The following is a 15,427-nucleotide window of genomic DNA, read 5'->3' on the forward strand; positions in this document are numbered from 1 at the left end:
GGGAACAACCTATTAGTGGGTTTCTTCAAATTTCTCCCTTTAACAAGGAGTATCTTCTGCAAGGTTTTTACCTCTATCAGCTTTGGAACTTATTAAGAAAATACTTGTTTATAATAACAGCGTGGGCTGAAAAAAAAGAAAAAAGAAAACGTGTTTTCACCATTATGATGAAATTTCCCATTTGTAAAGGCTTTCCTCCAAGCCTTGGAATTGCTATCATCATCAGTAATAATTCTTTGGAATAGGTTATTAGTTTAGGGAGCTAAAATATCACACTGTGTGTGTGACTGGTTTGAAGAGGGATGGATAGTGAAGGCGCTTTGTGGATCTCAAATATGTCATCAGGCTTCTGGTAGCTTCTGCTGTTTAATTCCATGTTATAAAGGCAGCATGATGGAATACGATTGGTTAAAATCCCCTATTTACTTTCTGGCATTATAGTGGTATCTTTTTTTTTCTCTCTCTCTCTCTCTTTTTTTTTTTTAAACTAGAGTCAACTTGGTTATCTATAAGGGAAACATGCCCTTATATCGGGAAGACTTGCTGGTGTTTTGATTACCAGCATCAGTTTTGCAAAAGCGGCCTGACAAAAGGCTCCATGCACATAATACCAGAGATTAGAAACTTTAAACAAAACAGATTTTTAAACAAAAACCTGATAAATTTATCAACCTATGTCTATTCCAACTTTCAATTTCACACACATACTCTGATAGAACTTTAAAACTTACAATAAAAATAGAAGGCATGAGATCCAGTTAAAACTCTTCCTTGAGAGAAAACAAAACGAAACAGATTATGTGTTCTTGGTAAAACCCAGCTAGGTCAGGAGAAAACTCAAACATGTTAGCTTCCATCTGTGCCCTGGAAACGCATAACCGTGCAAACCAAGCCATCGAGGCCAGTTGAGAGCTCACAGCTCTTATCAAGGGTTAAATCTGGCGAAAAGTACAAAGAAAGGAGTTTCCTCACAAACTGGGTTTTCTCCCACCAGCAAGACACTGAAATTAAGCCTTTTACTGTTTGGGTTTGTGGACCTTTTAAGAGAAAACTGGCGGTCACATTAGATAAGGAATCGCTATTTAGAAGCTTTGGGAGACTTGTGGGTGTGGGGGTGTTCTTCGTGGCCTTTCCTGTGACTTTGCTTTTGGAAGACTGTAAAGGGTGATGAGAACATGTCAGAAATTATTGAAAAAGGTTACCGGCGAGCCAACATCCTTCTCTCTCCAGGTTGTTTCCCCGAGAGAAAAGTATTAGATAAACAAACCCGGTGAAGTGAAATAGGTATTTCACCGCTCTTCAGTATTCGATCCCTCCCTATTCACGCCCTTAGACTGACACATTTTTTTTTTTTTTTAATCTCTAAAGACATGGAGACCTGTCCTTATAATTACCGAAACACCACCAACAAAACTGCACACGTCTGCTTAAAAACAAAGGGCAGGAGACCAGCAGGGAGAGGACCTGGACAGAATATATATAACCGCTTTACAAACTTCCAACTACTGGAAGATCATTTCACTCTTTGACTTCGGGTTAGTGCGCTTCCAAATGCTAGAGTTAAACTGCAAAAGTAGATAGACCTCAAGGGTCGGAAGAAGAGAGAGGAGTCCGCGGAGTCAACTTGGTTTTACCTGCGTACTCCCAACCTGATTCTCCGCTAAGGCAACAAGCGCTCTTTTCCTCCCACCCCAGCTCTTTGGAGATCTGAGGTCGGTGGTTAACGGGGTTTGGGGTAGCAGTAGAAAACAATTCCGGTGTGTCTAGTCATCCGATTCCCGGTTCTTCTCCCACTAGGCAGCTCCCAGCGCGCCAGGCGCAGCGGGTCCGGGAACTCACCCTCCCCAGCAGCAAAGCCGGGCCGGGCCCGGAGCTGCGCGCCACAGCGCCAGACGAAACCGAGCCAAACGGCCTATTCCAAGACGCCCCTTTTCCTAGAGTTCTGGAAGGACCTCGTCATCAGGAAGACCTACCCACCAGCCACTCGCCACCGGCGGCAGAAAAGTGCCCCGCGCGCAGCACGGCCAGCCGGATTGCGGGGACCCCAGGAGCGCAGGGCGGAGGAGCAGCGCGACAGGAGGCGAGGGCGCTGGCGGCACGGCCGGGAAGGAGCGAGGGAGGGGGACAGGAGGAGGAGCAGGAGAAGGAGAGGCAGGCCAGAAGCCAGAGCAGCCGGGCAGCCCGAGCTTCGGGGGAGAGAGCGGCCTGAGCCCGGAGCAAGTTGCCTCGGGAGCCCTAATCCTCTCCCGCGGGCTCGCCGAGCGGTCAGTGGCGCACGGCGGCGGCGAGGCTGAAATATGATAATCAGAACAGCTGCGCCGCGCGCCCCGCAGCCAATGGGCGCGGCGCTCGCCTGACGTCCCCGCGCGCTGCGTCAGACCAATGGCGATGGAGCTGAGTTGGAGCAGAGAAGTTTGAGTAAGAGATAAGGAAGAGAGGTGCCCGAGCCGCGTCGAGTCCGCCGCCGCCGCAGCGCCTCTGCTCCGCCAACTCCGCCGGCTTAAACTGGACTCCCAGCTCCGCGAGGGCGCGGCGCAGTCGGGCAGCGGCTCTCTCAGCCTTGGCAACCCCAGGGGCCACTATTTCCCACTTAGCCACAGCTCCAGCATCCTCTCTGAGGGCTGTTCACCAACTGTACAACCACCATTTCACTGTGGACATTACTCCCTCTTACAGATATGGGAGACATGGGCGATCCACCAAAAAGTAAGAGGCTATTTTACCTTGTGGGGCTCGGTGTGCTGTTCTTGTGCGCGGGTCTCTCTCAGGCACGGGTGCCAAGAGCTCTTCAGAGTTGGAGTCATTGCCTGGAGAGAGAGAAAAGGTGGCTTTTTTTTTTTTTTTTTTTTTTTTTTTTTTTTTTTCCTTGTTGCCGCCACGCCTGCATGCTTGCTGTCGGTTCTGATCTTCGGGAGACTGATCGTACCTTGTGTCTGAATTCGCCTGTATGCCCTCCAAAACCCTAGCCTTCTGGTGCTAAGCGGTGGTTTCCTCCTCGGGAGTCTTGAGCTCCCCGAGAAGGTTATTCTGTTGCAAAGGTCTGCCTGTGCATACAATACCCGGAGATGTGAATTAGCATTAGACTTGCAAAAGAGAACGAGTGACAACTGTATTGATGCCTGCTCTTGCTAACAATATCCAGTCCTATGTGCTATTTAAGAGCGTGCTTCATGAAAAATATAAGCGTTCACTTAACGCTTCTAGTCAAAACCTTTTCTTTGACTTGACTTATCCATAATCTTTCCCGATGATTATGGCAGAGAGGGAGGAGGGAGGAAAAAGAAATACAAAATGAACGGGTTTGATTGCGTGCTAGGCTTACAAATGTAGACTATTCAAATCTGCATTTTACATATATTCCACCTCCTTTTTTAAAATGAGTCAAGGTTTTGATGGCACACTTCAATTACCATCCCAAAGTGCAATACTCTTGAAAAGAAAAAAAAAGAGAAGAAGAAGAAGAAGAAAGAAAGGGGGGGGAAAACTCCCAGAGTACGCCCTATAAGAGAACGACACTAAAAGTGTGTTTATCTCTGTAGGAAGTAAACGGTTAGTCAATCATGTATTTATTTTCATTTCAGAAAAACGTCTGATTTCCCTATGTGTTGGTTGCGGCAATCAAATTCACGATCAGTATATTCTGAGGGTTTCTCCGGATTTGGAATGGCATGCGGCATGTTTGAAATGTGCAGAGTGTAATCAGTATTTGGACGAGAGCTGTACCTGCTTTGTTAGAGATGGGAAAACCTACTGTAAAAGGGATTATATCAGGTACGCCATTTATATTGCTTCCTTAATTTTGTGAGATTTCCCTGTCTCTCTCTACTTTTTTATTATTGGACGTGGCTTTGTCTTTTTGCGAAGTTTGCCTTAGTGGGAGCCAGTGTGGAAAAGTTACCCTTTAAATGTGTTACATAAATTGCACTATTCTGTTTCTTTCACTGTTTGGGGGGGGAACCCCACTACTCAGTATTGGTTTTTATAAGTTGCGGTAGTGAAGCTGGTTTAATGGCTCTTGGAATTTGTGATGGTCAAATTGTGTTCTTCTTTTACCCTCCCCCTTCCAAAACAAACAAACAGAAATTTAAAGATGGATAACTTCGGGTTTCTAAACTCTCTTTTTTAAAAGGTTGGTTTTTATTGTATCATGCGGTGTTTTTCCCTATTCGTTTATTTTTTATAGTTCAGTATTTTAGTAACTTACAAATTCTGTGGAAATGTCAATGCAATACGCAAAATAAAAGTTTGAACTAAGGATGTTTAGAAGTGCACTTTGAAAGTGCAGATAGAAATATTGCCCCTTTTACTCTTAGGGCAAGAGTCCCTTCTTGGAAAATTTCAAAACCAACCCAAATATTCCCTGCAAAAAGACCGGATATTTAATCTTTTTAAATATTAACCCTTTGGTGACATCTGACTATCTTTTCTTTCTTATCTTATCTGAGCTGATGAATTAGAGCAGATCAAATTGCTCATCATCTGTCTACGAACAATTGGTATATTTAGATAATTGAACAGCTTCCTTTCTCACATTAAAATCTGGTAACTGATAAAATGAGCGAATTGCCCATACTGACAAGACTAAAACCACATTGGGAACTTTCTGAGTTTTCCTTTTTTTTCTCTCTCTCTTTCAGTTTATTTTGTGCCTTAACTTCATGTTCACAAATCTCAAATTTTCTCTAACCTGTGTATATATATGTCAGAAATTTCATTTTCTGCCTTAGGAAGCAAGTAGAATTCCTAAAGAAAATTTTATTGTTTTAATAACAAACGGAAGAGATAACATCTTCACTATTATGTTAAATAATATCAAAGTATTATGTATATATTTTTTAAAAAACTCTCCAGTATCTATTAACAAGTAATTAGCTTTTGTAAGTTATAGAATTTCTGGAGCCGAGAACTTATATTAAAGTTTAGTCAAGATTTAAGTATGCAGTCACAATTTTTCCCTGTCCACTTAGTGTCCAACGCTTTTTCTTATTGCAAAATCATGAAATAGTATAATCTTGATAGGTAAAACTGAGCAGTTGGGGGGTTATTAATATTTTGCAGGGAGAGAGCGGGAGGAAATAGGGGATGTGGGGAACTAGAGGAAGGGGGAGGGATTTTCCAAATTGTTTGGTCACAGGCAAGGTAAAGTCCTCATCCTATGAAATGGAAGATCTCACAGAGTAGGCGGAGGGAGGAAAAACTTTTGAATCTACCTTCTAACCTCTGACAAATGAGCCGTTTTCATTGTTTACTTGACTAGTGTGTGAGCTTAAGATTCTGGAGAGGGAGAGCTCACTTTGCACCTCGAGAGGACTATCTTTCCTCCTATGGAGATAGGGTTTTGCTCAACTGCATACAGACCTTCCTGTATCTAATTCTGCATACACATTTATAAAAGGAGCCAATCGCTTTTACCTTTTCCCCTTCTCTCTCCCCCTCTCCCTCTCCCTCCTCTCTCTCTCTCTCTCTCTCTCTCTCTCTCTCTCTCTCTCTGTTATGTGAGTGTGTGTGTGTGTGTGTGTGTGTGTGTGTCCCTTTGAACTCCTGTCCTTTTAAAAGCAGAACAGGGGGACTATTTAGGTTTGTCTCCTGGAGGGGGGAGTGAGGTGCCCTCCCCCCACTTTGTATGGATCTTTTCCTCTGGTCCATTCTGTTTGTAGAAATGTTCCCGCGTCTGTTTTTACTGAGCTGGAGAGGGGGCCAGGGCAGTGCCCCCTAGGTGGAACCTACAAGGATTGTCCCTTGTAGGGTAAGATCAGCGAGGAAGACCTTAGAAGTGGGTCTTTTCATTTTTCTCTCTGGCCATGGTTCTCAAGCAAACTGAAATAGAAGTAGATGCTTCAACAACTTGAGAAAGATTGAGGGAGCAGGAGCAAATTTCAAAGATAATAAAAGAAAGAATGGAGAGGAAAACTTTGTGTTAACATTGTTGCTGGAGGAAAAATCCTTAGGGAAAAACTGCAACGTGGTTATTGTGCAGAAGGGGATCTGAAAACCCTCAGAGGTTTCATTTTGCTACTCTGCTTGTGCATTTGTGCATATTTACAGACCGAGTGCGTTGATAATCTCATCCCCTAACCTCTTTTTATCTTGGAAGGACTTTTTGTAGCAGTTTTGGAGACATTTCTAGCAGCAGAAATTGGGGGATAGGAAGGCGAAAGTGTAGGGCCAGTGGCTACTAGAGTCACCCGGACTCTTTTCTGCCAAGAGCTATAAGGGTTACCCTGGGACTGATGGCTGGAACAGAGGCCCAGGTTTCAAACACATCAAACATTTTTATTTTGCGGCTGTTCTGAGCTAGTAGGTACGGACGGACAGAGACATGGAGGTTCATAGGAAAGGAAAGGGGGGTAAAAGAAAGGGAGAAGAAGAGAGAAAACCATTTCTATCCTCCCATTCTCAGCTAGTCGGGGGATGCTGACTTCCGTGACGCAGGGCGTTGTGGCTGGGGTCATCTGCAGTCTTGGGCCCGGGCCATGCCGGCTTGAAGTGATCCCTCTCTCTGTGTTTCTCTCCTCGCCTCCGCCGGCCCCCCGCGCAGGTTGTACGGGATCAAATGCGCCAAGTGCAGCATCGGCTTCAGCAAGAACGACTTCGTGATGCGCGCCCGCTCCAAGGTGTACCACATCGAGTGTTTCCGCTGCGTGGCTTGCAGCCGTCAGCTCATCCCTGGGGATGAGTTCGCGCTTCGGGAGGACGGGCTTTTCTGCCGTGCAGACCACGACGTGGTGGAGAGGGCCAGCCTGGGCGCCGGTGATCCGCTCAGCCCTCTGCACCCGGCGCGGCCGCTGCAAATGGCAGGTACTCCTTGCCCGGAGGGAGGCCGGCGAGGGGAGGCTGGTTCTGGGCTAGGCCAGCGCCGCCCCCAGCCAGCGCGGCGGCTACCGACCTCAGCGACCCTGGCAGCCACAGGGCAGTCCCTGCGCAGCGGCAGGCAGTTTAAGGAAGTGTTCTGGGAGCAGTTTGCACAGCGCTTTGCTCTTTTGCGCAAGGTTCAGTGCTTTCACTGTGTCCCCTGGCTCACCGCACCCCCCCTCCCCCGGCCCGTCCAGCACACCTACGCGGCTGTGTGTGTATATATGGGTACACATAAATGTACACCACTTGCGCTTACATGTACACACGCGTCCAAACAGTACTTCCAGTTCACCTTGGCCTCCAAACCGCGGCTTACTGAAAATGGGCTTCAGCTCTCCGCCAGGTATTCTTCCTGCCGCTGCCTAATTAAAGGGGTGGAGCTCTGGGCCCTGGAGCTTCTTCCTTTAACCCAATGAAGGAAGCTCAGGTAGCCGTAAGTCATTTAGCCCCTCAAATCCTTTTTCCTTGCAACTGGCCCACACTCTAAAACGTTTTTAAAATGTGTGTACTTTTGTGAAAGAATGGATGTGAAAAGATACAGTCCAATAACTGCAGGCCATTGCACAGAGCTGTGATTTAAAACTGTCAACAAGCTAACCCGGAGTAATTGACTTTTAAAAGGAGCCTGCCTCTTTAAACCACTCATTCTATGTGATTTGGTGAGGATTTCATCCTCAGGCTTGTCGCTGTAACACTAAATTGACCCAGTAGGTTTTGACCTGACCCTAGGGGTCCTGGAAGGTGCAGGATTTGTGCCATACATTTCAGAGAGCCCTTCCCCAAGAAGGAGAGTTGGAGTAAAGCAAGGTTGGCCAGTACGAGGCCTTCCCTAAGAAGGCAGATGACGTTTCCCAACCTTGCTTCCCCTCATGAGTAGATCTACCTGGCGCATTTTTAAAGTATCAATTCTCACGAAACACTGATGTTGAGGAAACCCGGGTCTTCCCACTCTGCTTTTTCAGAGGCTCTAAGACTTCTGTTCTAGGGGGATATGTGACTAGCTTGCACATGGGCAAAGCCAGAGTGGTGATTTCTGTCCTGTGCAACCTGTGCTGTGCTTGTGGGGAGACAGAGGAGAGGCAGAAATACTGGGAGGAAGTCAGGAGACAGAACACTTCCCAGCTGTCATTTATCTGCAGCTCTGCAGTTTCGGTTTTCCTTTGCATGGAGTCAGCCCATCTCAGGAACGGCCAGGTAGATTTAGTAGTAGGAAAGATCGAGGACTGGAGTTATGGTCGAAATACTGAATTTCTTTAGCCCCTTGACACGATTGCCCCCTCTGGACTGAAGTTCAAGGCTTTCTGGCAGAATTCTCTTCGGCCTTTGCATTAGAGACCTCTTGGCTGGTGTAGTGTCTCTGGCTGATGCTAGGGTATACTGCATTTCCTTTCCTAGCACCTTCTGTGGCCTTTGCCCAAGAGTCTAGATGTGGGGGTTCTCCAGTAACCTGGGCCCAGTCTGGGTATGAAGAAAGGCGAGGAGGAAAGAGAAACAATGCTGAAAGATGCTACCCCTGAGACGGCCACCCCTTTCCTGAGGCTATGTTGACCAGAGCAAGGGTGGAGGCTGTGTTCTGGGCCTAAACTAGTCAGCATTGACCTCTCAGACTAGAAAGTCAGATTTCATTCTCCCTTTTGCTTCCCTGGTCCCTACCTCTGCCTCCCCTGCTTTGTCCGTGGAGGCTGCAAAGCAAGCCATTGTCCCTGCGGCACGGCACGGGAGGGTGAGCAGCCCGGCCTGGCCCGCACTCACCTCAGTGCCCCTTGCCTCGCAGCCGAGCCCATCTCTGCCCGGCAGCCGGCCCTGCGGCCCCACGTCCACAAGCAGCCCGAGAAGACCACCCGCGTTCGGACTGTGCTGAACGAGAAGCAGCTGCACACCTTGCGGACCTGCTATGCCGCCAACCCCCGGCCAGACGCGCTCATGAAGGAGCAACTGGTGGAGATGACAGGCCTCAGTCCCCGAGTGATCCGGGTCTGGTTTCAAAACAAGAGGTGCAAGGACAAGAAGCGGAGCATCATGATGAAGCAGCTCCAGCAGCAGCAGCCCAATGACAAAACTGTGAGTGGCCCTGGAGCCGGGTAGGGGACTTGTGGGGGGGGGTCGGGGGGGGGGTGGTCGGAGCAGAGCAAGAGTGTGAGGTGCTTGGCTGCTTGGCGGCTACCCAGGTTGGCCTGCATGTGGGTTCCATCCTGCTCCAGGGCAGGAGCCAGCAGCCCCTTACCTCCACCTGTGCCCAGGGGGAGAAAGCACCGGCCACCTGCCCAGTGGGGTGCCCTTCAACCATACCCCTAGGCTGGAACCAGAAGGATGCGGTCACCCCTTCATGGGCAGGCGGCAGCAAGGCCTGGCTCCATTTTACCAGCTTTCAGGTTGTCATTTCCCCAGGCACTGGAGAGAGGGACAATTCCTTGCTTCCCTATCTAATTCAGAGGTTTGATGGGTAGGTCACCGAGGCAACCCTCTGGGTGTGCCCCCAGCGCCCTCAGGTCAGCGAGGTCCCCCAAGGTGACCTGTGAAAACAGGACACCCTCTGCTCTAGGTCTAGCCCAGGCTTCCAGAGATATTATTATCTACTGTCATCCCAGGCCCATGCCAGCACCCACTCCACAGGCTTCCTGATTGAGTTAAACTAAAGAACTTTTTTTTTTTCTTTTTACCGCTTCAGCCCTATTTTTAAATGCCATAAAACCCCTGCTGTCATTAAACTTGGCAGGCCAGCCAAGCCTGGTCTGGGGCACTTTTCAGGTTGGTGAGTGCGTCATAGCACAATAGCCGCCAGACCTAAACCCTTGGGGGTGGGGGCTGGCGCTGTGAAGAGAACTGCCTGTAGAAAATGTAACTGAAAATGTAACTAACTGAAACTGCCCAGAAAACCACCATGTCTGGAGGCTGCCGGGAGGCCTCTTTTGCCTCAGCTTTCTGCTTCTGTGATGCTATGGCCTGTGAAGGCAGATGTGGGGAATTGGGATATGCTGTGAATGTAAAAGGAAAGGAGAGGAGAAAATCAGAATAGAACTCAGTTTAATAAGATCCAAGCAGACCTACTAGTCCCGCCCACAGAAGCAGAAAAACAAAATACAATAAAACAAAACTGGACTCTGGCTAATATCCATACATGCAGCAGATTAACTGAGTCAATAATAGTCACTATATAGATAAGATAATGCCAGGGTTTATTTGCTTAGCCTGTGCAGACAATGGAGGGAGGGAGTTTGGTCATTAACATGTTGGGATTGGGGGGGGCCTATTCACAGAATATCCAGGGGATGACAGGAACTCCCATGGTGGCTGCCAGTCCAGAGAGACACGATGGTGGCTTACAGGCAAACCCAGTGGAGGTGCAAAGTTACCAGCCGCCTTGGAAAGTACTGAGTGACTTCGCCTTGCAGAGTGACATAGATCAGCCTGCTTTTCAGCAACTGGTAAGTCTCAGCTCTTGGAGTCAGGAGGCTGAATCCCCGACAAAAAGAAGATTCTGGTTTAACTGTCACACGAGGAAGGATTCAGTGGGGAGGGTGCCTCCCTGGCCCCAGGGTCGGGAAGAGAGGAAGGAGGCTTGGTGGAGAGGAGGCACGCACTCAAGGAAAACAAACCTCTTGTGAGTCTTTTCTGTGAGTTCATAACTTGACCATATAGGTTGAATTTCCTATCAGCCGGGCCTTCTTTGAGGTGTAACTTCAAGGTATCAGACTAACTAGACATGTGTGGGAAGGCGTGCAGGGTTGCACAATCATACATCTCAGACTTTTAGAGCTGGAAGGGACTTTAGAGATCACCTTGACATTTTGATCAGCAAGTAGTAAATTTATTCTCTCCTCAGCTCCTAGAGAATGGCATATTTAAAGAGCTAAATCTAGCTGTTTGTAATAATAACTGATGTAAGACACAATCAACGTTATTATCAATGGGCAGCAGGCACTTGGCTGGGTATAATTTTCAAATATATCAGTAAAGAGTTCAGTTATTTAAGGGTATGATTGATACTTTGTTGCTATTATTCCTTTCTAGGACTATCTTAATCTAAAATGTAGGACTGCTTTAACATTTTAAGTGTATGAGTTCAGACGTTATACACAATCACATACTCTGGGGGATGTACAGCAAAAGAAGCAAGAGTTCTACCAATCAGAGAGACGGCACATGAAAACCTGTTTTAGCATTAATATGTTTTACACATCCAGAGAAGGGAAAATTAACTTACCTTATGCCTACAAAAGGCTTGAGGAGCAAGATAAATAATTATTAAATATGTGTACTTTGTGATATGGCATATATACACATAATTTTCTTTTTATTTAAGAGTTAACAGCCCTATAGAATCTTGTTCTGTAAAACAAGATCTATTCTAAAAACTTTGTTCCTTTCTTTGAAAATAAAACTTGAGGTTAGCTTTTCACCCTCGCATTTACCTGGAGAGCATTTTCTTTCTCTGTGGCAACAGTTAGGTAAGAGACCAGAGGCAGTGGTTACAAGGACTTGGCCCAGCTTTACATTTGTAAGTGGGCCAGGCTAGAAGCTAGATAAATTGGAGAAGCCCCTTAACCTCACCATGGGAAAGTTTAATAGGATAGAAAGGAAGGTAGACTCTGGAATTAGGAAAAAGAACTTATTTTAAAGTGAGGTTAATCTTATGTGTTATTTAAGCAAAACCCGGGTCATAGAAGGCAGGTAAGAGGAGGGTTCAGGGCAGCGAAGTGTTTGTACCTTCTAAAACTTTAGTGTTAGATGAGAGCAGTGGGAGGGAAGCCAAGACAGGAGGGCGGAGGGTTGGGGACAGAGTGGAGAAGGAGGTTTCCAACAGCAACACAATACTTTCGGTTTAAAAGAAGGAGGCAGATATTTATAATGCGATGACGTTATAATATATGGGGCTCCTTTTGGAAGGAAGAGCCTGATTTAAAGAGAGAGAGAGAAAGAGAAAGAAAGGCCAGAAGGCATCAGGACCAGCAACAAGGAAGAAAGCCCACGCTGTGAACCCTCTGAGGAGTTAATCATTGTTCTGTGGAGCCTCCTCTGAATCTCCTGTCACACGATCTGAGCAATCTGAGCGTGTGTTATGGATTTTCCAACTCAAGAAGAGAGGCTTTGATGCCTAGAGACTGCGAAGTCGCCTGCTCCCAGGGCAACATGTAGCCAGCAGGATAATTTTATTTTGAGCATGCATGGTAGAGTTGCGATGCCATTTTACAGTGGGAAACACATTTGTTCTTAAATAATTTAATGCAACATAATGTTGGGAATTCAGTTTCAGTTAAAACAGAGATCTCTTGAAAGATGGGAAAGCCAGAGGTTTTCTTCTCAAGTTCTTTTCTTTGAGGGCTTTCTTTAAGCCTGTTGAAACTCAATGATCTCTGTGGATATCTTTATCTACGTATCCATCTATACACACAAACACTTGTCCATGCATAGACACATAGGACAAGCTTATAATCCTTTTAGGAATACAGTCGCAGCCTCCTTTATTCATTTCTCAACCTTCTGTGCAGGTGAATTTTTCAGAAGGAGGACCGGGCTCTAATTCCACTGGCAGTGAAGTGGCGTCGATGTCCTCTCAGCTCCCAGATACACCTAACAGCATGGTAGCCAGTCCTATTGAGGCATGAGGAACATTCATTCAGATGTATTTTTTTCCCTGTTGGAGAAAGTGGGAAAGTATAATGTTGAACTCCGAAACAAAAGTATTTAACGACCCAGTCAATGAAAACTGAATCGAGAAATGAATGCTCCATGAAATGCACGAAGTCTGTTTTAATGACAAGGTGATATGGTAGCAACACTGTGAAGACAATCATGGGATTTTACTAGAATTAAACAACAAACAAAACCCAAACCCAACATACGCTATCCAATGACCTTAGGAGTACTGAAAAAAAAAAAAAAAGACGTTTTTAAAACGTAGAGGATTTATATTCAAGGATCTCAAAAAAAGCATTTTCATTTCACTGCACAGCTAGAGAAAAGCAGAAATAGAGATTTTCTAGTCCATCCTATTCTGAATGGTGCTGTTTCTATATTGGTCATTGCCTTGCCAAACAGGAGCTCCGGCAAGCGAGCAGGAAGAGAAAACTGGCCTCCTTGGCTGAAAGTCCTTTCAGGAAGGTGGAGCTGCGTTGGTTTGCGATGTTTTTCGTTGACTTTAACAAGGGGTTAATTGAAATCCTGGGTCTCTTAGCATGTCCTGTAGCTGGTTTCTTTTTTACTTTTGCCCCTCCCCCTTCTTCTTCTTCTTCTTCTTCTTCTTCTTCTTCTTCTTCTTCTTTTTTTTTGAGATCCATCCTCTATCAAGAAGTCAGAAGCGACTTTAAAGGTTTTTGAATTCAAATTTAAAAACCAACTTATAAAGCATTGCAACAAGGTTACCTCTATTTTGCCACAAGCGTCTCGGGATTGTGTTTGACTTGTGTCTGTCCAAGAACTTTTCCCCCAAAGATGTGTATAGTTATTGGTTAAAATGACTGTTTTCTCTCTCTCTGGAAATAAAGAGGAAAAAAAAAAAGGAAACTTTTTTTTTGTTTGCTCTTGCATTGCAAAAATTATAAAGTAATTTATTATTTATTGTCGAAAGACTTGCCACTTTTCATGTCATTTGACATTTTTTGTTTGCTGAAGTAAAAAAAAAAAAAAAAGATAAAGGTTATACCGTGGTCTTTGAATTATATGTCTAATTCTATGTGTTTTGTCTTTTTTCTTAAATATTATGTGAAATCAAAGCGCCATATGTAGAATTATATCTTCAGGACTATTTCACTAATAAACGTTTGGCATAGATAAATAAATAAATGCAATGATCCAGGGTCCCTCTTTTATATGTTTACAAGTAAGCCATTAAAATGTCTGCAATTAAGGACTGCATGTGAACGGGGTAGACTGACATACAATAGGTGCGATGTTTTATTGCAAATAGTTAAGGTCGAACTTGCCAGTTTGCATTTTAATAGTTGAATCAAAACTGGTTGGAAGCCTTTAGTTCTCAGCTGTGATAATGTTACTAACTGCTTTTTTGAAAATGAGATGCTGTCCTCCGTTCTACCCCCCACCTCTCCTCCCCTTTCTTGCCCGACCCACTCCACCCCACTCCACCCCACCCCACCCCACCCCACCCCACCCAACCCCAAATAGGAAAAAGGTCCTGCTTGAAATGCGTTTTGATTCTGAGTCTCTATTTTATTTTCTTGGAGTAAGTGCTTTATACCAAAGTCTCCTGCTTAGGATTGTTGAAATGACCCATATTTCAAGTATAAGCTCTTGCTAAAAGAGAGCCTTTCTGCCTGGTCAGTGAGGTATGACCATTATTTACCGGTGGCGGCTGTCAGCCGATTGAGAAATGCTGCTTTCTTTGCGCAGGAAGAGCAGGCCGAGAGAGTTTTCTCAGCAATTCCCAGAGCAGTCAGCGTACGTCTTTTCTGGTCTCTCTTCCCCACCCCCAACTTGTTTCCTCCTCCCCTCCCCCTTCCCCTTTCTCCCCCAACTCCCAACTCCCCAACCCTCGGAAGGCTGTCTGGCCGGTGCCGAGAACCGCGGCCGAGGCTCCGTCGGGGAACCGCCTTCTGCGGGCTGGGGCCGCGGCGCGTGCTGTGCAGGCCCTCGCGGCGCTCGGAGCCACGGGCACGAGCGCTCCCACGCTCCCCGGGCATTTAGCGGGGGTTCCCGTGTGGGAGCCAGAACCCAGGGATAGATAAAGGGCCCTGCTCGAAATCAGGCTTCTTGGTGCTTCTTCGATTGCGGGGGTCGAGCTGGGATTTGGGGCTCCACCCTGTCCCCCTTCCTTCCTCCACCCCAGGATGATACTTGGACTCTTTAGAAAATGGATGCGTTTGTATGCGCGAGTGTCATGGCGTTTTAAATATCTGACAATTCTTAATAAATACGAGAGCTAACATACCCTAATCGTGTGTCTTGTGGCGCGTGCCCCTTCGGACCCCTGACCGGGAGCAGCTCGGAGGCCCGGCTGGAGGCCGGGTGAGCCCCGCGGCTCCCGGGCTCTCACGTCGCTTTCACCCTCTCCAAACCTGCCGCAAGTCGGGAAACGAGCCTCAATTAGGCTTTTGTTTGGCATCGTTCTACATAACGGGTTAATTACAGGCTCTAACGTGGGGGCAGAGAGAAAACAAACTTTGCATTGAAAATGTTACAGTGCATTAGACATGCCCGTTGATTACTTTGATTGTTGTGTCTAATTCTTCACAGAGGGGTAATAATTTGGCCGGCGGTAATAATGGCTTGTGGTCTTCTGTTGAGAAAAACAGGAGTTATGTCTTATCTCACACAGATCTTCTCCTGAAAAGATCCCTCTCTCTCTCTCTCTCTGTCTCTGTCTCTGTCTCTCTCTCTCTCTCTCTTATGTCTTTCTAATCTCTGGCATCAGACTTGACTCTTTTACCTTCCCGCTCATCATTTCTATTTGCCTGCCTTTTCAGTTTTCCTTTTTCCTCCCCATCATATTTGGGAATTCTAAATAATAAGTGCAAAGATAAGTAGGTCCAACCTGAATATTGGTGTCTGCAAAGTTACTCATCTCCCAAGCCCTCGTTTGGAGACCATTAAATTCCTTTTTCCAGCCATAGCCTCT

General features: G+C 46.3%; 2 protein-coding genes across 2 annotated transcripts; one reads left to right on the top strand and one right to left on the bottom strand.

The window, feature by feature from the left end:
- The first annotated feature begins 2,429 nt into the window (after positions 1-2,429).
- Positions 2,430-13,885, top strand: ISL1 (ISL LIM homeobox 1). The gene is made up of 6 exons (XM_060634584.3): positions 2,430-2,706; positions 3,582-3,771; positions 6,539-6,798; positions 8,630-8,916; positions 10,113-10,280; positions 12,345-13,885. Exons 1-6 carry the CDS (start codon positions 2,679-2,681, stop codon positions 12,459-12,461), a joined length of 1,050 nt encoding a protein of 349 aa, XP_060490567.1. The 5' UTR covers positions 2,430-2,678; the 3' UTR covers positions 12,462-13,885.
- LOC144616112 (uncharacterized) lies at positions 12,407-14,683 on the bottom strand. Its single transcript, XM_078445458.1, has 3 exons — positions 14,156-14,683; positions 13,219-13,328; positions 12,407-12,490 (listed from the first exon to the last, which is right to left on the bottom strand). The coding sequence occupies exons 1-3, from the start codon at positions 14,490-14,492 to the stop codon at positions 12,473-12,475; spliced, it is 465 nt and encodes a 154-aa protein (XP_078301584.1). The 5' UTR covers positions 14,493-14,683; the 3' UTR covers positions 12,407-12,472.
- Positions 14,684-15,427: the final 744 nt, after the last annotated feature.

The sequence above is a fragment of the Panthera onca genome, chromosome A1 (assembly GCF_046562875.1).
Source record: "Panthera onca isolate mPanOnc1 chromosome A1, mPanOnc1 haplotype 2, whole genome shotgun sequence".
NCBI lineage: Eukaryota > Metazoa > Chordata > Mammalia > Carnivora > Felidae > Panthera > Panthera onca.

Coding starts and splice junctions, on each gene's coding strand:
- ISL1 (XM_060634584.3), top strand. CDS start 2,679: ATGGGAGACATGGGCGATCCACCAAAAA. Junction 2,707..3,581: donor CATGGGCGATCCACCAAAAA/GTAAGAGGCTAT, acceptor TTTTCATTTCAG/AAAAACGTCTGATTTCCCTA. Junction 8,917..10,112: donor AGCAGCCCAATGACAAAACT/GTGAGTGGCCCT, acceptor GCCTATTCACAG/AATATCCAGGGGATGACAGG.
- LOC144616112 (XM_078445458.1), bottom strand. CDS start 14,492: ATGCCCGGGGAGCGTGGGAGCGCTCGTGCCCGTGGCTCCGAGCGCCGC. Junction 13,329..14,155: donor TCGGCTGACAGCCGCCACCG/GTAAATAATGGT, acceptor CTTTATTTCCAG/AGAGAGAGAAAACAGTCATT.